The sequence below is a fragment of the Prosopis cineraria genome, unplaced genomic scaffold, assembly GCF_029017545.1.
Source record: "Prosopis cineraria cultivar Desert tree isolate PC_DT_omini unplaced genomic scaffold, ASM2901754v1 PC13, whole genome shotgun sequence".
NCBI classification, from domain to species: Eukaryota; Viridiplantae; Streptophyta; class Magnoliopsida; order Fabales; family Fabaceae; genus Prosopis; species Prosopis cineraria.
The window spans coordinates 24,484,517-24,508,126 of record NW_026555344.1 but is presented as its reverse complement, the minus strand read 5'-3'; the positions used below and the strand labels follow the sequence as shown (position 1 = coordinate 24,508,126).

General features: G+C 28.9%; 2 protein-coding genes across 2 annotated transcripts; one reads left to right on the top strand and one right to left on the bottom strand.

The window, feature by feature from the left end:
* Positions 1-10,447: 10,447 nt before the first annotated feature.
* Positions 10,448-17,832, bottom strand: LOC129290562 (protein TRIGALACTOSYLDIACYLGLYCEROL 4, chloroplastic-like). Its single transcript, XM_054927355.1, has 5 exons — positions 17,443-17,832; positions 15,841-16,090; positions 13,875-14,253; positions 12,541-12,851; positions 10,448-10,820 (listed from the first exon to the last, which is right to left on the bottom strand). The coding sequence occupies exons 1-5, from the start codon at positions 17,733-17,735 to the stop codon at positions 10,629-10,631; spliced, it is 1,425 nt and encodes a 474-aa protein (XP_054783330.1). The 5' UTR covers positions 17,736-17,832; the 3' UTR covers positions 10,448-10,628.
* A 4,670-nt stretch (positions 17,833-22,502) lies between these two features.
* LOC129290212 (putative invertase inhibitor) lies at positions 22,503-23,248 on the top strand. Its single transcript, XM_054926930.1, has one exon. The coding sequence runs from the start codon at positions 22,532-22,534 to the stop codon at positions 23,123-23,125; it is 594 nt and encodes a 197-aa protein (XP_054782905.1). The 5' UTR covers positions 22,503-22,531; the 3' UTR covers positions 23,126-23,248.
* Positions 23,249-23,610: the final 362 nt, after the last annotated feature.

Sequence of the window (23,610 nt, the reverse complement as noted above, 5' to 3'; positions counted from 1 at the left end):
AATAGTAAAAGCTGTACAAAAGTTTGAATTATTTATAAGAACTGATAGTAATAATAGATTTATTATAAGAACTGATAATACTCAAGTAAAACATTGGTTAAATAAAGGAATAAAGACAACTCAGTTATGTAATAAAATGTTAATTAAATGGCAATTAGATATGTCTTATTATGATTATGAAATTGAATATATTAAAGGTAAAAATAATCTTGTTGTTGATTATTTATCTAGATGGAGTCAAATAGAAGGAAGACAAATATGATGACAAGTAGTAGTGGTGGTGGTTCACCTACAGGACCAATTATGACCCTACCAGACTAAGTAATCATGAAGGTAAATATTCTGAAAATGAATATGACTCTTCTTGCTGGACAAATAAATGTAAATATGCAATCATTATCTGAATCAGTAGCTTATCTCAGAGATGAAGTGAATATTTTGACAAGTAAAGTGGAGGACTTAGAGAATCTAAGGGTCCATATATATACATATATATACATATATATTATATATATTTTATTTTATATATCATATACATATACATATACATATATATATTAGATATATATTATACACACACACACATATATGTCTAGATTCAATGAATGTAATATAGGGTGAATGAATTATATATATATATATATTTGAATATTTATTTGATAAATATTCTAGATTCAATGGATTTGGATATTATAACTCAAGTTAGGCTGTTCTTGTGTGCAACCGTGTAGGCCCATATGAAGTTGGTAGTGAGCTAATTACGCTATTAGCTCACAAGTCACAAATGTCCTCTAGTAAGGCATTGTAACTACCCAATTCACAGAGGGATCGATGATCCAATATAACATATCATGCAACCATATTATATTTCTTTTTTCACGTGATATTTCGATCAAGTGTGAGACATGAAATTGTCATTCTCATTTACCTTATCATTACTTTCTCAATCTCTGAGTAGACTGACTATAATAATGAAAAAACCATTTCCATTGTAGTATGGGCATACATTATCTTAGTTTTACTCATCGAGAGGTCCAGTAATATCTCTCACTTAATGTAAGGGACCAATTTCATCTTGACTACTCATGTTCCTCTACATAAATATCAATAAATTCAATCATAGTCTTTATGATCACTCGATCAAAGGTGACTTTTGACTAGGTCAAAGTTCAGTGGTCATTATGTAGGAATCCATAATAATCTCATGTCAAAGGGCTCAGTGATATAGTTACATATGAGATAAGCTTATGACTTGTGCCATGCAACTTTCTCATAGCAGGTCGATCTAGCACTTTATACTCTTTCAAGTGCCTATGACTTTGATTTGTATCTCTATAATTAATCAAAGTCATACTAGTCTTGTTTTATCTATGATCCCTTATAGATGATCAACTAGGGATATTTAGGACAATTACTATAGTTTGTTCAAGGATATAGTTATCATAGTGAACATGTAATTGATATGATAACAAAAGAGAAATTCATTAAATAACAATGTGCATAGTACAATAAGTGGCCATAGGGCACAATTTCCAAAAAAGCTCGAATGGATTATTATTAATTTAGAATGAGTTGTTGTCAAAATTTGAATAAATACTTATTGATAAAAGACTAACATGTACAATTACACTTATGTTATATGATTTTATAACTTGTTAAAGCTAGAATGGGCTGTTGTTAATTTAGAATGGCTTGTTTTTTATACATTTGTTCTATTAGACCTGTGCTTTTGATCATCAGTAACAAGTATCTATTTGAGTTTTGACAACAACTCATTCTAAATTAACAACAGTGCATTCGGGCTTTAACAAGCTAGAAAAGCATATAAAATTGGCATAATTGTATGTGTTAGTCTTTCATTAATAAATATCTATTCAAGTTCTGACAACAACTCATTCTAATTAATAACAGTCCATTCAGGATTTAATAAGTTAGAAAAACATATAGGATGAGTATAATTGTACATGTTAGTCTTTCATCAACAAGAATTCATTCAAGTTTTAATAATAACTAATTCTAAATTAACAACAATCCAATTAGGATTTAACAAGCTAGAAAGGCAACAATCCATATTTGTGCTTTTAATCATCAACTATAAGTTTGACAACAATTCATTATAAATTAATAACAATTCATTCAAGCTTTAACAAACTAAAAAAACAGATAAGATGAGCTTAATTATATGTATTAGTCCTTCATCAACAAGTATACATTTAGGTTTTCACAACAATTCATTTGAAATTAATAACAATCTATTCTGGTTTTTAACAAGTTAGAAAAACTAATAGGATAATTTTAATTGTACATGTTAGTCCTTTTTTAACACGTATTAATTTGATTTTTAATAACAATCTATTCATGATTAACAACAATACATTCGGACTTTTAATAAGTAAAAGACGTGAAGTTTTAAAGCTCTCAATTTATAATTGTTCATGTCAAATTAACAAATAACATTTGTAAAATAATAAGTTTCGTTCAGAAATTAATAACATACCATTATGTTATGATAAAGAAGTAGTTAAAAGCTTGGTTTACTACTTTTTTTTTTGCTATATATAATTAAAGGGCTTGGTGGCCAAATTTTTAAGGTGGCCAAGGTCACAGGATCAAACTCTCCCTTAGCCGTTTAAACTAATTATTTCTTAAATAAAATGTCACCAATGTTAGAGTTTCAATAACTGGCAGTCGGTGATCTTGCAAGCAAGGGCTCCGACGACCTCATCGCTAGTGGTGATCCGACAGCTGATAATGAACAAGGTCGTCGGTGACCTTGCCACCATCAAAGACTATGAGGGTTTTCTTTTCTTTTCTTTTGTTTTTTTTTTATTTTTTAACTAGAGAGATAGTTTAGACTTTTGACTTTAAAAACTAATATTAATTAAGAACAAAAAAATTATAGTGTAATTTTAAAATTAATTAATTTTTAATTAATATTAATTTTCCTAGCGGTCCTTAGATGCTATTTTTCCAATGAAAATTGTGGCTTAGCAGAAGTTGCTCTTCGTGCCGAGAAATATATTTCATTTTGCTTTAACACTGAAATTACCAAATTGCCCCTCTAGAAACCCCCCATCAAATTTAGTTTCTTTTGCCTTTCCATTTTCCTCAGTCGCAGCCGTGAAGGTGAGTGAGAAAGCTTCGAGATCCTTCCTCTTCCTCCGTTCTTTCCCTTGTATCACCGGTGTGTATGCTTTGTTCATCTGTGGTGTGGTGGAGTTTAGTTCGCGTGTTCTTCTTCTTCCTTGTTCAGCGACGCCGTGTGTAGTGGAGTTCTGTCCATCACCGCTCCAAGTTCCCGCCTAGTGCACTAGAATCTTCTTCTTCCTCCTCTGTTCAAATCGTCACGTTTTTCTTCCCCTGCTTTTGTTCACATTGGCAGAATCTTCATCTCCTCCTTTGTTCTGCATTGTCGCTGACTTGATTTGGTGTGTAAGTTCAAACTTCCTTTCTTCTCTTGCTATGTGGGTGTCTTTTTGGGTGAATGGATATAAATATAATTATTCTCCTTTGTTTAGCTACTGTACATGAAGTAAGGGAGGAATAGGACTATAGTAAAAGCTGAGATTGGCAAGACAAGGAGTTTATTTTAGATAGGTATTGCTATTCTATATATTTTTATTCGGTAAAGGAAATGGGAAGATTTTTAGTTTTTTTTTGAATGGTTTTTTTTTATAATGACATGATTTTGGGAATTATTGGTAAATTTACATAAATGTTTATGAATTTAGATTTGAAGAATATGAAACTTGATGATATAATTTGAATTGTGATTCCTGCAAGGTATTTATTAAAATGTGTAGAAAAGTTGAAATGGAATAATTAAATTCAATATATTAAGGGTTGAAATTTAATTTAGGTTTTGTTTTGGTCTTGTAAAAAATTGAATCTCTTTATAAAATTGAATCTAGGAAATCTTATAGTGAATATGTTGATATATGGTTGGCAATTTATAAATTATGATACTTATTGTATGGATTGATTTTAAAATGTATATAAGGTCTATGATGAAATGTGGTAGGTGATTTTTTTTTTATTTAACTTGTAAGTGAGCCCAAAAATGTATATAGTAAAGGGTAGTTAAAAGAATTGAATATAAAGGCATGGACATTAACTTCTCTGCTTCAACTTCATAAATGAGTCTCTTTTGTAGTGTTTTCAAGCCAAATGTTCGTTAAACTCATAAATGATTAATTTTCATTAAGGCTTCTTTCTCGTTAATCAAAACATTGGACACTTTGCTCAATGCTTATCTTTGATGATGATACTAAGTTTCCTAGAAAAGATGGAGGAAAGAAGTTTTTTCGGCCAGCTTACGTGTTTTGTTCTTACAACAAAAATGTATTAAATGTTCTGACATTATTATCGTAAAAACAAAATTTTGAAAGATTTAATGAAATTTCAAGATATATAACTTTGAGAAATTTTTGGATCAAAGAGATTAAACTTTATAAAGTGTAATCCAAAGGTCAAAAGATGTTAATCTGAACATGAGTAAGTTTAGAATCAATAAGTTCAGATTAATTTAGAAACATTATTAGAGTGAAAACCAGAAATTATAAGATGATCTGATAAACTTGGCTTTATTCAAAATTTTTGAAATATCAGAGGAAATTTCGATATTATATATATATATATATAAAGCTAATCGAGAATAGTACAGAAACTTTGATATACATGGAGAAAGATCGAGATATCAGCTTAAGTTTCAAAGCAAAGAGAATATTTTGAAATATTGAACAAAATGTCAAAAGACTGAGGTGTACACAGAAGCTAGATGAGAACTTTCGAAATACTAAAGATCTTTTGAATAAATTGAGCTTAAAATTTAAAATTTTTGAATAAATTTCGAAGAATATAGATGATATATCAGATGACACAGATATTTCAAATAAATTTTCAGGCAATGTTTTGAAATATTTTAAATGAAGCATAGAAATTCCAAAGCATTAGCACAAATTTAGAAAAAAATGGAGAAGATAGCACGAGAAAAGCAACTTTCAAAATATTAGGAGAAAACTCAAGTTTTGAAGTTTTGCATAACAAGAAACTTCAAAATATTGAATAAAAATTTCAAAATATTCAGAAAAGTTTAACAAAAAGAAAAACTAAATGTTTTTAAGCCGTCAAACTTAATAACTTACCATTCCCTAAATAAATTAAAAATGTTAAATACAAAATCTTTTCTAACTTTGTCATAATTAAAACCAAAACAACATGTTTCTACATAATTGAATAACTAAGTACGGGTAATGAATCATTGACTAAAGATTAATGTAGAAGTTATTCAATTTTTATATGATTGAAACTTGGGATTAAGGAGCAAGCTTATATATATGTGTTGGAAAGTCATATGGAATCTATGTAGTTTGTTTGATTTATTTATTTATGACCTATAGCTTATTTTATTTATTTAAACCATCATGTGTGTGTATTAAAATAAAATATTATGGCTTCAAGTTACAATGTGGAATGAGTAATGATAGTGTTTAGTTGAAGTATGTGATACTAGATTATTATAACTTTGAAGACTAGAAAGAAATGTGGAGGAAAATGAATGTCTTTGGAATGAAAACTAAAAGATTAATATGTTTAAGAGCAAGGGAGAATAAAAAAACAATATATAAGTTTTATCCCATTGGGTAGGGTGAGCTACATAAATTGAATGATACCATTATGTGCTACCATTAACTAATCTTTTAGGAATACTGTCCAACTTCCATGAGTATTCTTTTTAATCTTCTTCTACCCCTCTTAACAGTGCTCAAGATTATCCATTTCACTTTTCTCATCGGTATCTCCCATGACCTTCTTTATACATGATCAAACCATCTCAAATGATTTTCTACTAGCTTTCTTTCAATAGATGCCACACTCACTTTTTTCAAATATACTCATATTAGATTTTATCTTTTCATGTGCATCCGTACATCTATCTCAACATTCTCATCCCTACTACTCCAACATTATGCTCTTGCTATCTATCAAAGTTTAATATTCACTACTACATAATATGGCTAGTCTTATAACAGTTCGATGAAATTTTCTTTAAATTTATTAGGTACTTTCTGATCACAAATAATCCTTGTAGACTTTCATTATTTAAACCACTCAACTTGTATCTTATGTGTAACATCTCCATTAATTTCCCCATCATTTTGAAAAATTGCTCCTAAATATCTAAATTTTTTCAATTGTATAATTTGATCTCCCAATCTCAATTTTGAATTACTACTAACTGACTTCTTATTAAAATTACAATGTATATATTCCATCTTACTTCTACTCAAGTGGAAACCTTACAACTCCAATATCCTCCTCCAAAACTTAAGTTTAGAGTTAATCTACTTCGCAATAAGAACTATTTCATCAACAAAAAGTATACAATTGAGGATTTCCTCTTAAATATGCTTAGTTAAAACATCCAAAATCAGGTTAAATAGGTAAGGGCTCAAAGATGATCCTTGATGTAAGTCAATCCTTATAGAAAAGTCCATTGTCTCAATAGCAGATGTTCCTATACTAGTTGTTGCCTCGTCATACATATATTGTATAGCTCTAATATGAGCAACTTGAACTCATTCCTTTTCTAGCACTTTTCAAAGTACTTCTCTTAATGCATGATCATAAGCTTTTTTTCAAATTAGTGAAAACCATGTATAAGTTTCTACCTTTGCTTCAGCAGTTCTCCATTAATTCCTTTAATAGATAAATCACTTCTATAGTAGCTCTTCCTAATATGAAACCAAATTGATTCTTAGATATATTAGTTTCCAACCACAACCTATTTTTAATCACTCTTTCCTACAATTTTATAGTATGGCTCATAAGCTTAATCTCTATCTTGTAAAGAAAAGACCATATAGTATTCTTTTACCATATATGGATTTTATGTTTAGCTCCATGATTCCCCAGTGTTTAAAACATATATTGAAGTTTAAAAGTGGAACTTGAAGTCCTCATAATTTTTATTTAAATTCATGTTCATAGTTTATACAATTACATGAGTGTTAATCTATGAGGTATGTGTTTATATTATATCATTTAATTATTTTATTAAGTTTATAATTGACTCATTCAAGTTCTTCCCATTATTTCATTTAATTGTAAATTAGGACATTATTTATTAAAAAATTATTTTTTGTATCTTAGATACTAAATTGGTCATTGAAGGGTTTACCATCAAAGTTGATGAGTTGAAGTGTTAACCATTGAGTAGAAGTGGGGGAACTTGCAAGCAGCCCTCTTTTGATGGAAACTACTTGAGTTTGTAAATTATGTTTTGTAATCTTGTTTTAGAAACTCTATATAAACTATAATTAGGATCTCTATTTTGGTTGCATATATATGTCTGCTGGTAGAAGCAAAGCTCTTTATTATTTTGTGCAGAAAATTTGTTGTAAATTTTTTGGGAGATCTTGTTTTAGAAGAGGTCCTATCGAAACACTACTAGACTCTTTCTAGATGGTTATTTTCACAACAGTTGGTGTAACATATTAGACAGTTATTAACCGTTCAAGATGTCTAGATATATATTGAACGATTATTTAAGGAATCCAATATGTGTTTTGAAATTATAAATTATTTTAATTTTTTATTATGAAATACATATTGGACAATTAATTTAAAGAACTGTCCAATATGTATATCATATAGTGGACGGTTTTCTATCATAATCGTCTAATGTATGTGTTTTTAAATCCTTGGCCCCCATCTTCTTCCTCATTTCATCGCTCTTCCCCTTAGCTCATCTCTATCGCCATCATCAAATCCTTGGGCGCCCAATATCCCTCAACGTTCCTCATTCTCTTCCTCCTCCTCCATCCTCCATTCGAAGCCATCGCCATTGTCTGGGTTAAGCTTGCCTTCTCTATTGGGGTTTGTATTTTTCATCGTCCTCCACTCCTCACCATCCAAAGCTCAGTGTCTTCCAATTGTGATCTATAGAACCGTTAATTCGAGCAGGTTGGACTTATTTAAATCAAGCTTAAAGTATCATATTTTTTTAAAAAAAACTCATATAGTCAAGCTCGACCCTAGCATTTTCAAGTTTCGAGCTTATTTGGGCTGGTCCAAATACCCAAAATTTTTTAAAAATATTTTTCTTTATTTCTTAAACTAATTTTAATTTTGAAATAATTTTGTCAAGCATAAAATATTATTTTAACTTTAAAAAATAAAATAAAAAATAATAATTTATCAAATACTTAAGTGGCTTTGTTACTATTTTGTTATATTATGTATAATTTTTTTATAAATATTTACTTGTAAATTAATATTTTAATTATTTAAATGTTGCTATTATCGTGATCATATATAAATATTTTTTATATTTTAATTATATTATATTATTTTAATTATAATTAGTTGATCTCAATTCAATTACAGTTAGATCACTAACTTAAAATTATTGCCCTAATTAGTTTAAAATTTTTAATAAATTTTGAATAAACTGTATTTTTTATTTTAAGAATATAAAAAAATAACCATCATTATATTATATAAAAAATATGTAATTATGAGTAAAATACTATTTTTTTGAATTATTTTTTTCTTTAACTTTTTATATTTTTAACCCTTACATGCCCCATTTTAGTTTATTCTTAATTTTTAACCAAGTCTGACATAAATAATAACCAAATAATTATTTAAAAATATTATTTTATTTGTTATATTTATCTAATAGTAGAGTTAGAAATTCGCACATGCCATAATTTTATTTTTAAAATTATTTTTTAATTTTATTTTTACTTTAAAATCAATTATATTATTTTATAAAAATATATAATATATTTTTTTGGATACTCAAATGATGTATAGGACTGAAATTTTTTTAAAAAATGGGTCTTAATATATAAAAATAATATTAAAATATATTTTAAATATTATTTTGAGATATTTTATTGATTAAAATTAATAATAATATGAAAATATAAACATTTTCATTTTTAAAAAAATTAACTATAGTAATGTATTCAAATAGGTATTATAGTATAAAATGACATAAAATTTAAATAATTAATTAATATTTATTATATTTTTATATATTTTAAAAATATTATTTTTTATTTAGGTATTCAGGCCAAGTTTGAACTTGATCGAGCTTGGCCTGAATTTTTCAAGCTTATTCGGCCTGGCTCGAATAGGCCCAAGCATTAAAAAAAAAAAATTTCTAGCTTAACCCTAAATTTTTTGGATGAATTTGACTTAAATTATCGACTCTAATGATCCGTGGATTCATGTTCTCCTTGTTATCATGGAGCTTTAAGTGCTTCTCTATTTTCCTTTGTTGAATCAATTTTTTGTGGGATTGTGGCTTGTGTGATGTATCTGAAGTTGACTTGAATCAATATGATGTTGGAAAGGAAAATGCATCATGTCAATTTAGTCAAATGATCGATATGTTTGGTCACCACAGCCCTCACTTCCTCTGCTAACTTTGTTTCCTCCTGTCGCATTGCTGATCTTAACCCTACCTTCCATATCTTCAACTTTCTCATATTTAACTCAACTAAAATAACTTTTTCCAATCTTAAACAAATTGACCCTTGAACTAGACGTGTCAATTTTTTTTAATATGATTATTTTAATAAGTCATATTCAAGCATTATCAAGTTAAATTGGCAAAAAAAAAAAAAAACTCTTCAAAAAGTATTTTCTGCATATATACTATGACATCAATTTATTCATATATGATGGATACGTTTGGTCTTGGCCCAAAAATTTCGTAGGAGATTTGTTAGATTCAGTTTGGTTAGCCCAAAATTAAAGTTAGTTTTGTTGTTTGATTCATATGGCTTCGATTTGATTCAATACAGTTCAATTTTTCGAACAACCCTAACCAACAACCATTAATAAATAAACTAAAAAGAGATTCGATACAGATCAATTAAAAAAAAAAAAAACAGAGAGAGAGAGAGAGAGAATGAGATTCGATACATTTAAAAGTTCACTCTTTTTTAGTACATTTAAAAGTTTGTTTTGCTCGTCTTGTCTTTAAACAATAATTACTGCTTTTAAAATCTTTCAATCTAGTTTAATTTTTTTATAACAGTTTATTTTTTGTTTTAAGATCAAGGTCCTTTTGCGCAATTGTTGGCAAAAACAAAAAAGAAAAATCCTATACAAATATGTGGACTCAAGCTGGATACTCCAATCCTTGATATGAGGATATAAGCTTTTTTTTTATCCTTAATATAAGATAAAATTAAGGTAATTAATTTTATTTTTTAATTATACCCTTATTTATTTATTACAGTTTGAACTTCTAAATAACAATTTATTATAGTTATTAATTGCCAAAAAGAGTAAAATTGAAGTGTTACATTTTTTTTAACAATTTTAAGAATGTAACTAACATTTTTTAATAAGTGCATATATTAAGAACCCGATGAATTATACATAAGGATATTTAAATGTAGACTCAGTTGGAAAGGATGGACACACATTTGAGAAGTTAATGATGATTAGCGCTTATGGCTTGACCAATCAATGATGTTGAGTTTCAGCTTAACCAAGCACACTACAACTGTGCATAAGCTAAATAATAAACAAATGGGCTACTTTCAACTGAAGCCTGCAAAATTCTTACCTGAAAAGAGCCGGCAGTCAGGACTACAACAAGTGCGTTAAAACTCAAATAGACGCAACTCAAACATTCCTTCTTTCCTTTTTGGAGAGTACCAAGCAACCACCTTACCAGACTGCAACAGCCTGAAGGAGTAGCTCAAGCTGCAAACATAATCCTCTATTTGGAACATCTTAGAGAAAGATTCAAGGGATATTCTGGAATCCGTCCGGAAGACGATCGGCCCCGCAACCTACAAGTAGGAATAGGAAATTGACACATGAGCTGTGCTGTATTTGTTTTGCTTTCTGAAGCACAACTAAACTCAATCAATTACATATTAGGATCCACATGACAGATTTGGAATATCTGTAAGGGTAGAGTGCCCCCTAGAGAAACAGTTGTCAACCAATTTAGATATTTTATATTTTCAAAACTGAATGCACAAAAAGCAACATTGTGTGTGTGTATGAGAAATACAACAGTAGGTTCATGTACTTTGATTGTGTTTTATTTTTAGTTTCTTTAGTTTTATTTCATAGTCTCAGTTCCTTTAATTTAATTCGTCTGCAACATTGATTCTTGTAATTTTAAAAATGCATATAATGACTATAAACTAACACTAGTGGAGTTATTTTTACTCATGTGTGCTTAACTTTGTTAACCTTTTTTGCTGATTAGTACTTAATATTGCTTTCCTCTCCCCAATACAACAGTAGGTTCATGTACTTTAATTGTGTTTTATTTTTAGTTTCTATAGTTTTATTTCATATTTCTAAGTTCCTTTAATTTAATCCGTCTGCAACACTGATTCTGATAGTTTTAAAAATGCAGCATATAAAGACTAAACTAACACTGGTGGAGTTATTTTTACCGATGTGTGCTTAACTTTGTTAACCTTTTTTGCTGATTAGTACTTAATATTGCCTTCCACTCCCCAATTTTAAGCTAAATATAAAATAATGATTTTTTTCGTCTCTTGCCTTTTATTTTCAATCATACTTGGTCAATTTATTTTCATATCAATATATTTTTACCATGTCAACAAAGGAGTTAATAGTTACAGTAAAATCAACTCCATCAGTGCCAGCTTATGGTCTTTATTTTAAAATTATAAGGATTGACATCACAGACCTATCAAGGTAAAGGAATTGAGAACAACAAAATAAAACTATAGAGACAAAAAAAACAAAATGCAATCAAAGCACAAGGGTCTACTGTTGTATTTTCCCTATATATATATATATCATGAAAAGAAGATAAAAATAAAGATAGGGTGTGAAATATACAGCTAGTTGTCATCTCTTATTCAATTCTCTCTTCAAATGCATGAAATGTAGAAGATCCAATTTGGTTATCCTCTAATTATCATTATCAGCAGCACGCAATCAGTTCTACAGTCACCCCTCCTCTGCCATCAGTTAGTTAACTAGCATTCATGTTTGAATATTGAATATTTTCCCCCTTCAAATTCAAAAAATTAACCAAGCCCATGATGTCAACGGATTTGCAGCTCAGTTTCTTACTATATACTCCATTCCAAATTAGAAAATACTTTTTAGACAAATCATATATACCAATAAAACTCATTAAACTTTACAACTTTATTTCTTCAAAACAAAAACAAGCTTTCAAAAATACCCTTCACTTAATACTCCATTTATGAAAGAATATTAGAGAGAGAGAATAAATAAGAAAGGTGATATTGGAAAAATATTATTAAAACCTTATTTTTGTTAAAATGTCTTATGTTTTGGGATGCTCAATCTTCCCTAAAAATGTCATATACTTTAAGACAGAGGAAGAACATCATAAACAATTGGTCTCCTTTACAAGAAATATGAGTGGCTCAGTTTTCTTTTACTGGATCTACAAATGGATATGTATGCTTCCACGGGATATATGTAGTATCACGGTTTTCGAGTCAAATGATATGCAATTACTGATTAGGTTAAATTAAGCAAAGGAGATACCTGCTGTTGAAAGGTTAAATTTAGCCGAGGTGAGGCTGATGGAAGTTCATTAACATCAGCAGAACTTCTGAAACCATTCAGAACCTTCTTGACAAAGCCTGGAGCTGAACAAATATCAAGGCGAGCATCTAACCTTGTCAAGTCCCCATAATCATTTATAAATTTTCCGTGCTGGAAAGTATAGCAAACTGAACCAAATAAATCAGCATTCAATGGAGATCTCTTGCTTGGTCTAGAACTGTCCAGATCTTCTCTTGAATCAACGCTTGAACAGCTACTCCCATCCCAAATCCAGGCAGTGCAGGCACCACCTACAATGTATTGCAAACCATTAACACAACAAAAATAGGCATATCTTTATTCTTGGGCCAAAAATAGGCATATCATAATGGCCAAGAACTTGTGAATAAGTATACCAAATGGGGGGGGGGGAGGGTAAAACATCTTGGAAGAATTATGGAATCCACAGGGGATGACATCACAAAAAACTACTCCCTTCATCCCAATTTACAAAACACTTTTAGACAAGATTACACATAATAATAAAGTTCATTAAACACACCTTAGAATCATATTTTTTTCAGGACAGTAATACAGACTTCCAAAAATGCCCTCCAATTAATACTCCAGTTGTGATGGAATATTAAAGAGAGAATATAATGGAAAGGATAATATTATAAAAATATCATTAATGAAATTTTATTCTTGTCAAAGTATATTATATTTTGAGACGTCTAATATTTTCAAAAGTGTCTTATAAATCAAGACGGAGGGAATATTTCTTACACAAGATGGGACAGATGAAATCTCATTGAAACTACCATTTCATTCAAACCAGAGATATCAAAACCCAGCAAAAACACATTGCCAACGTGCAGCCAGCTCCTTCTTCCATCCAAAATCAACATTCTTATGGAGCACCATATACTTGTAAACTGTCCACTAGTGTTACATGTAAATAAGCAATTATTCAGACTGATTTCTTGTTTTTTTAAATATTGTGTCTGCCATAGACATGCTTTGGGAAAAGAGTTATAACTAGAACCAGCATGTCTGATCTGACTTTTCACAGCAACGTTACAAAGTGCAAAAGTTATTCCGAAGAAACATTCTGGAGATTAATATGGTCAAAGTAATTCAGTCTAAACCTCAATTTTAAACTCAATATAGAAATATTGAAAAAGGAAGGAGGAAAAACAAATAGTATAATCACATTTAAAGAGCATTTTAAATTACAAATAACAAAATAAAGCATACCAATAACCAAAAAAAAAAAAAAAAAAGCAGTATATAGAGCTATGTGAACATTCTGTTTCTTGTCTCAAAGAAATTACCAATAATTCCAGATAATGCTGATTGGGGTTCCATAAGACGCACGTCATATGGATAAGAAGTAGCTTCCTTATCTGTTGCTTGCTTGAGACTTTCTGCAGCCTCATTGTCTCTCCAGAGGTACTTGATCTTCTCATAAGACAAGGCAGCCTTAGCACACAACCCCGGCAGCAATGAAAGTGGGGAGTTGCCATCTATGGCATTTACTGCCTCAGGATCACCACCATTTTTATGTATCCCAACACGGTACCGGAGTCCAGAATCAGACTTTAGGGATGACAGATCAAGAGATAAGGACACAGGCACATCCCAGTATTTTCCTTTGTGGTCAATGAACAGTTGAGGCCAAGCAGCCTCCAATGTGATATCATGATCAGGAAGCTGTATACCATATAAGTTGGGTGTTTCAGAATATGCTCAAGCACCATAATAGGATGAACAAAGCAACGAACAAAGGGAAAAGTAGGATAAGCCATGCAATTCTATAACAACATTTTGTAGTAAACATGAAATAATTCATATAATTGTAAATGAACAATCTATACTAATATAAAGGGAAATTTTATATCAATTACTGCAAATTTGCTCGTAAATTTTCCCTAGAAGACAATTTCATTACAGTAGTGTTTGGTTGGACCCCTTGTTTGTAAAGGTTCCCAAATTGGGGAGATCCCCCCCTCCCTTCCCTTCCTCCTCCTTCTCCCCCTCCCTCCCCTCCTCTCCCCTTACCTCCCCTCCCCTCCCCTCCAACCAAACATAGCCTGCAAGCGAAGAAATGACCAAAAACATACAAAAATATCCTCAACGAGGTCTCAGAATTTATACATAACAAGACAAACTTATCAATTCAATAATGCTTTCCAAATGCTCCACAGATGTGGGAAGGAGAATCCCTTAAAACAAGGGATGATCATTGCAAGTAATGATTGCAAAGAGCTGATAGGGATCATAACTAATCCAAGTGACAAAATGTACACTTAAAAACTCAAGTTCTACCATAACCAAATTCCAAATATGCTAAACATTAGCATCAATAGCACGGCTACCAAATTCTATACCACATTGTAAGAATATGCCCAATATTCAAGAAAGTATTCAAAAGGCCTTCCCTAGATAGTGGTTGAGCTTGAAAACAAATAGGACATACTGGGAAAAACAGATGAAAGAAAATCAACAAAATATGTCCTATTTGTTTTCAAGCTCAACCACTATCTAGGGAAGGCCTTTTGAATACTTTCTTGAATGTTGGGCATATTCTTAGAATGTGGTATAGAATTTGATAGCCGTGCTATTGATGCTAATGTTTAGCAAAATATGTCCTATTTGTTTTGTGAGCAGACTTTACAAGGCAGTGAAGAAGTTAATTCAGATTGAAACTTAAATAAATTTGGATTTTTTCTTTTTGTTGTATGATTCCATTTTGTTGTTGCCCTTTTGCCTGAAAATGGTTAATTTGATTTCATGCTATTTTGAAAGGAAGGCTCAGGCTGTTAGGTTTTCTGATATGTAATCTTCTTAGTCAATTATTTAATTCCTAGCTTCTCTTAGAACAGAGAAATTCTCCTTCATAAACCCCTCTGAAAATTTGAAGTTGCTTTTAAGGACCACTTTTACATTTCAAGACAAATTTATTTAAGTTTCAATCTGAATTAACTTCTTCACTGCCTTGTAAAGTCTGCTCACAAAAACTCCCACAAAATAGCAGGGTAATTACAGTTTTTTAAGCTAACTCTAGTACAACATACAATTAAAATATTGCCTTTTAGAAACTATACTAGATTATTACTTAAATATTTTTTATTTTTGTAATTACCATAATACTATCACATAAAGGAAGGAAAATCATCAATAAATCAACAAGAAAAAAATGATAATCAGCTATTGATAAAATATGTGAAACCTTGTATATTCAACCATCAAAACAAGAAATTAAATTAAAAAAAAAAGACAAGAAATTGAAATTCATGCCTGGTGGAAGATCATCATTTTCTTGCGACGTCTTTTTTTCTCACCATGCCCCTCCATGGAGAGTAGAATAGATGTTGAGTCAGAAATAGAAATCTGTGAGAATAATCCTAATGAAAAGAGTGACTTGTCAATAAAATGCTTTGCAGCATCCTTGAGTGTGGAGAGCTCGAACTCATCAGCATTGGAGATTTCATTTTTGATATCCGCAAACAGTTTCCCAGGACGGAACTGTCCAATCAGCCCAAACCACCTATATTAACAATTGTTATGCGAAAGCATGTATCAGAACATTAAAGACTTGAGATATTATAATGATGCTATATACCATTGGTTCCAACATATCATTAAACTGCTCATTGCAAGTTTCAGTCTCATTGTGACTCTCGACATTTTTTTTTTTCATGGTCACCTACAGCTACGATCATTGACTTTCATAGCACCCATTACCTTGATGAAGAATAAGCTTATAGCATAAGTTCAGAAATCTAAAGTCCAGGAAGTCTACCAAGCTTCACATTTACATGCAAATATTATATTTTATGGTACTTTTAATAATTCATTGTAAGCAAGCCATGGACAAGTTCATGGACTGATAATTGAAAAAGATGAAAGTAGAATGCAAGTACTCACCTTGCATAAATCATTTCAAAAGTTAAAATAAACCAAGAGAATTCATGAATATTCAACTAATATCAATAAGGAAATTTTTCCATAGTGTAGAGAACTACAAGTAAAAAACACAATTTGCACCACAATCCACAAAATAATACAAGGAAAAAAGTGATATAGAGAGGACTAAAAAAATTGAGAAGTCAGTTTAACAGGATAGCTTAAGTTCAGAAATCAACTTGACCTAGGAGATCAATTTTAGAGATAGTTTAAAAAGAAACAGAACTAGCGTATCAAATAGCAAGTCTCAATTTTCTTCAATGAAACCAAATTTAAAGCAACATGAAGGGATGGTTCTGGCAACATGGCATTGAAAAATAAGGGAGTCAGGTGCACAAAATAAGACTTGAATATGAAATTGCTTAGTTTTGCTAACTGAGTTAACAAGGCCGAACGGGAAAGGGGGTTTTATAATGCGACAATAAACAGTGAAGAAGCCAATACGGCATAAAAGGTTGCTATGATTCACTTAGTGATTTGGCAAGCAACTATTCAGAATTCAAAATCAAAGTATGACAAAAAAAAAAAAAAAACAGTTATGCACACAGGCTCCTCATCCCCCCGCCCAAAAAAAAAAAAAAAAAAAGCATTAAGATTATACTGTGCTGGATTAGAAATTTAGAATGAAATATGAATTTGTATTGGACACAGTAAACCAACATTGCTGTGCATACTTCGCATTGGTACTCCTACCAAGCATATGCTAACAGCGAATTGAAAAAGAATACCAGGTCCATTAATAACAAGCTGAACGTAAAGATTGTCTTCTTCCTACCAAAGGAGACTCGGGAACAATTTCTAAATTTCTTGAGAATCGACATTAGAGGCGGAAAATAATATAAAAATGAAAGGAAAGATCACTATAGCTTCAAAGCAGAAGCAGAAACGAGGATTTTCAAAAAGGAAAACAAAAACTGTACGCGAATTAATTACCAGGGATGATTGGAGATTTTAAGTGCGAGAGACTGAAGAGAAAAGGAACCAAAGCTCTTTGGAGAAGTGGGAGAGAGGGAAGGAGAAGTGGGAGAGAGGGAAGGAACTATCCCCAAAGGAAAGCCATTTCTGAAGAATGAGAACTGCTGAATACGAAGAGCTTTGCTTGAAACGGTGGCGTCCATAGGAAAGGGGTCGCCGGGAACGGCCTTGGCACACCCCTCTATGGTTTGAGGAGAAGAAACGTTGAGATCCCAGAAGGCGGAGTCCATTGCAGTCCTTAGATTCGCCATTTTTCTGTACTTCTTTGGTTCGGTGTGACCTTATCAACTTCGCTGCATTTTCAAATGGAGGCAGCAGAGAGTGAAGGGGGCTTCTCTGGGTTTTGTGGGTTTTTAATGTTGACCACTTGGAGTTTTGACAACTTCAGCTTAACACATCCAAATTTTGGCAAAAAAAAAAAAAAAAAAACCAAATAAATATTGAAAATATTGTAAGTCATGAGACTTTCAGTTGCATGCTCCCTCGTTTATGTTCTCTCATTTTCAAAATATGGTAAAAAAATAATCGATTCACACCATTTTAAAATGTTAATTAAGTAATAATTATATTTAAATTTAAAAATTTGGAAAAAATTATTTTTGTAATTAATAAAATAAATTTATTTAATAAAAATAAAAATTTACTTTATGAGAGTTAGTTTAAGAAAAATATGACAAAAACCTTTTGAAGTTTATGATTTTACTTATAAATAAAAATAAAATAATGCATTTTTTTTTTTACTTTTGAAAAACGGAAGGAGCATTTTTTTTTTAATCAGAACGGAAGGATTATTTATTGTTGAAGAAAATTCATTTATGAACTACTCCATTTGTTTAAAAGTGTAAGACATTTTTAATCGAATCTTACTCTTAATAAAGTAATCACCTACTTTCAAACTAATTATATCTTTTTATATTTATCCTTATTAAACACCTTACAATAAATATAAAGTAATTTATCAATAGGAATACTTAAAAAAAAAAGGTAATGATTACACCTTAAAAGAATAAAAATATCTTATATTTTTTAACATCTAACTCCTCAAAAAATATCTTATATTTTTTAACGGAGGGAGTAACTATTAATCTTTGAAGAATTAAATTAAAAGAATTTATTTATAATATAGTATACTCCCTCAATCCCAATTTATAAACTATTTTTAGAAAAGGTTAGGCGTCTCAAAATATAAAACATTTTGAGAATATTAAGTTTAATTAAATAAACTTATTTTAATATTACCTTTGCTCTTTCTATTTAATTTATGTTGATCCTTCTCTTCAATATATTAAATAAAGAATACTTTTAAAAATTTATATTTATATTTAAAAAAAAATAAGGTTGTTAAATGTATATAATAAAATTTATTAGCATATGAAATTTTGTCTAAAATCATCTTACAATCTAAGATAAAAGAAGTATAATAGATTGAATTAAAACTTTAGAAGTTGCCATAGTTTATAAGTGAAGTGTTGGAAAAAAAACAACCAATAATTTAGATGTGGAAAATAAAAAAAATTATAAAATTATAAAATTGTCAAAATTTGTTGTAAAATAAAATAAAAATAATATATATAGCCAATACTGTAGATGTGGAAAATGGGTCAGGCAGTCTTTATGAGGTAAGTTTTTTTTTTTAATGTAAGGCCAAGTAAAAATACCATGCAAAAAAAGATTAAAATCAAGTCATATCAAAAGTCATAATGTTTCTATAATTTACAAGAGCGTCATCAAATAAAGTAGTTCTAATAATAGAGTTGAAGTCTGAAAGCCCCTTTCCCTGTACATTTTTTTTCCCCCCTAAACTAGATTCAAGTTGTTATGATCTAAGTAAGATTAAGTTTGAAATTGCTGCCCCCCAACAAAAATTCAAATTAATTCTCAAATGTTTTACTTTTTTCATTATAAAATATAAGATATTTTTAATCAAATCTCACTACTAATAAAAGCAATAATTTTTTTTAAATTAACCCTATTTTTTTATATTCACCCTTATTTAATAGGGTATTTTATTCTAAAATAAATATAAAGTAATTTATTTAATAGGGATATTTTATTTTAAAAAATAATGATTATATCTTAAAAAGTAAAAAATGTTTTATATTTTTTAATAGAGGTAATATAAAGTATAAAAGTTCAAATTTAACATATAAACTACAAATAAAAATAAAACATAACACAAATATTTTAAAATAAGATAAAACAATTGTTTAATAGAAAAAAAAAAAAATCTATTCCCTTGTCATAAAAGCAATCAAACGCGTTATCATCCAATCCATGTCCTGATTGTCTAGGTTTCATACTGAAAATATTTTACCATTCAATTTTTAATTTTCATCTAAAAAAGATCAACCAAGAATATATATATATATATATATATTATTAAAAAAAAGATATTTAAATGTTGAAAGAATAAATTAGTAAACACAAGCATAATATATAAATTTAAATATTGAAAAAAATATAACTATTGATTCTTATATATTTTTTTAAATGTTTTAAATCGTTCTAGTTTTTTTGCATCTACAATTTTAACTCCTCTACTTTTAAATATGTCTGGAAGGACAATGATGTGACACTAATATTAGTGTTAAATTATCTAACGTTAACTAATAACGTTGATGAGAATTCTAATATGTTTAAAACATAATAAATTGGCAATTTGAAATAACATGAGGTGAAAAAAGAATGATTGCTTTATGTTGACAGCTATTCTAACGACAATACTTATCAATGATGGAAAGAGATTTTTAATCACTGTGGGTCAAGCTTTTTACTTTATACACTTAATGCTCTAATTGAATATCATTAATGCTGTATCCTTGTTAGAACAATTAATTTAGATCAAATCTAATTAAGTTTGGGCTTGGTCTTAATATCTAAATTAAAATTATCAAATTTATAAGTATAAGTAAACTGATAACAGTTTATCTATATTAATAAATAATCATTAAAAATATAAAATTAAATAATTAAAATATAAAATATAATCATAATTTAATTTAAATATATTTCAAATATTTTTTTGGCTAATATATTTCAAACATACATCATTCAAATTAAATATGTTTAATAGATTATCGTACTCAAAATAAAAATTTTAAAAATAGGACAATTTATTTTTTGTATTTCTTGTTTTCTATTTTATCAATATTAGCTTTTGCTTTTTTGAGTTTATTTTTCTTTAAATTAAGTGTCATTGCTTTTATGAATCAAGTTCTACACAATATATACATAACATGCTCAACTAAATAAAAAATTAATGATTTTAGCAAGTTTAACTAGGTTTATATATAATTTGAGATTACGAGCGAGTTAACATAATTTTATAAGTTAAAAATATAAAAACAATACACTTAAAGAGTGAACTTGCAAGTTTAATTTAATTTACATTTAGTATGAGTTTATAAGTGAGTTAGTATAATTTTATAAACTATAAATATTAAAGCGATAAACTCAAAAAGTCAATTCAAGAGCTTGACAACAATAACCTAAATACAAAAAAAAAAAAAACATTTTAAAGCAATCTATAAAATATACTAGATATTAATAAATTATTTAAGTTTTAGTCATCTTATACTAAGATACCGTCTATTTAAGTATATTCTTATAGATATATTTTTAAAAATTTTAAAATATTTATAGTGTCATATTTTTATTATTTTTAGTCTATAAAATATCTTAAAATAATATTAAAATATATTTTAATATTAATTTTTAGATTTTACAACCCATATACTTTTTGAAAAAAATTTGAGGTTTTTTACATCGTTTAAATATTTGAAAAAATATATTTTATATTTTTTATAGAATAAATATAATAAATTTTAAGTAAAAAATTAAATTAATGTTAATTTAAGAATAAAAATTTGATAATTTAGACATTTGGTTAGGCTGAAGCTCCAAGAGGCTCTAGATGGGCTTGTCATTAATGCTATTTAAGAAGATTGAGCTTGTTGAGATTGAGCTTATTTAGGTCAAACTTGAATTAATCTATTTACCTAAATTATCGGTTTTAATAATTATTTTTCTAAATGTATTTAAAAATAAAGGAACTAATGCTGGGGATGAAAAAATTATAAAAATCTAAAAAATTTAAAAAAATACATAATTCAATAATAAAATATAATAAAATTGTAGAGATTAATAATTATATATATTTTTGAAATATATAAAAATGGGCCAGCCCAAGCAACAGGGACTCATGGTCAACCTGAGTCAATTTCTTATGGGTTCGCCGATATTCAGGGCTTTAGCCAATATGACATAGTGAAAGAATAATTGATACTTGACACTTAATGGTAAAATTTAAAGGACCCAGTAGCAACGATTTTTTTAATTAAGGATAAAATAAATATAAAATATCTAATATATGATTACTTGGTTAAAAAAAGTCATTAAGCTAGGTTTCTTAATTACATAATACAAAATATCAGAAAAATTATAACTTTTAGCACCTAATTTTTTTAATTGTCAATTTAGTATTTGAAATTCGACATATAACAATGCAATTCTTATAAAATGATAACAATAATTATTTTAATTCAAAGTTCAGGAAATAAATTAATAATTAAAAAATTTAAGAGCCAACATTTTATATTCTTCTTTATTTTTATATCTAAATTCATGTATAAGTTATTTTTTGTTCAGTATTAGAATGCTTGTTAGTTTAAAAGATAGACAAATTAAAATCAACTCCCTCCATTCAAAAATTTAAGAGATCTTTTTTTCAATATGATATTAAAAAATATAAGACATTTTGGGCATTTCAAAGGATAATTAATGATGTTTTTTTAATATCCTAAATTAGAAGGGTAACTAATAAAATTTTTTAATTGAAACACTTTATTAAATAAATGTAAACATAAAAAACATGTATAATTTTAAAGATAATTAACTAAGTTATTGGAGTATAATTTAATTAAAAATATTTTATAATATTGATTGGAAGAAAATATGATTTCACCCTATGTATATATATTATTTATTCTTGTATATCTTCCTAAACCTGCACTCACGAGCACATACACCATACCTGGCGGAGAATTCAATGGCATCAACGATGAGTTCGATTCGCTCCTCCTTTTCTTTACTGATCCTTTTCATTATCTTCTTCCTCTCCTTCAATGCCACGACATCGTTCAACCATCTCATTCAAGAAACCTGCAAGAAAAGTTCGGAGTCTGATCCAAACATAAGCCTCAACTTCTGCATTTCTTCTTTAGAATCAGATCCCAGAAGCCACAGCGTCACAAGCCTCACTAATCTTGGCCTCATCTCCATGAATCTAATCAGAACCAACGTCTCAGAATCTAGGGTTTACATTGAACACCTCTTGAAGAAGACAAAGAAGAAGAAGAACACGAAGGGGTCGAAAGATCGGTATATCAGAGAATACTTGAAGGATTGCTTGGAACTGTATTCAGATGCCATCACGACTCTTGAAGAAGCCATTGGAGATTACAAGAGAAAGCGTTATGTAGATTCGAACGTCAAGGTAAGTTCTGTTCTTGATGCGTCTTCCACCTGTGAAGATGGGTTCGAGGAAAAGAGAGGAGTGGTTTCACCATTAACGAAGAGAAACAATGATACTTTTCAGTTGTCCGCCATAGCTCTCTCCATCATTGAAATGGTCCGGCAATGAAATTATTTTACAGCGAGCTCGATCATAACAAATGATATAGTAATTTCTTCATGGATTAGGCCTCTAATACCAGTTATAGTCTGTAATGCTTTTTGTAATGTCTCAGATGCACAATTTTTTTCCCTTTTTTCTGTGTTGATCATTAGATGTCATATTGTTCATACAAACCTGCATAAAAGAGTCCGTTGTTGCAATAGTTGTCATGTCATATGCAGAACTGAATAAAACAATATATTGTCACATTTATAAGTTATTTTTAACATATTTTACTAAAAAAAAACCTTAAATTTCACTAATTCTATTTTAAAATTTAACAAGTTTAATTTCTACCTTTATCATTAGTAAAGGCAAAAATACTAATTTTTAATAAATTTTTCTGGCATTTAATAAAGGTAGAAAGATAGTGAAGTACTCTATAAATAAGATCAAAATTAATTTTTCTCTCAACCCTTTCTAATATATATAAAAAAGAACTAGATATATAA

Coding starts and splice junctions, on each gene's coding strand:
- LOC129290562 (XM_054927355.1), bottom strand. CDS start 17,735: ATGGCGAATCTAAGGACTGCAATGGACTCCGCCTTCTGGGATCTCAAC. Junction 16,091..17,442: donor AAAATCTCCAATCATCCCTG/GTAATTAATTCG, acceptor TTGTTAATATAG/GTGGTTTGGGCTGATTGGAC. Junction 10,821..12,540: donor ATTTAACCTTTCAACAGCAG/GTATCTCCTTTG, acceptor TCCTACTTGTAG/GTTGCGGGGCCGATCGTCTT.
- LOC129290212 (XM_054926930.1), top strand. CDS start 22,532: ATGGCATCAACGATGAGTTCGATTCGCTCCTCCTTTTCTTTACTGATC.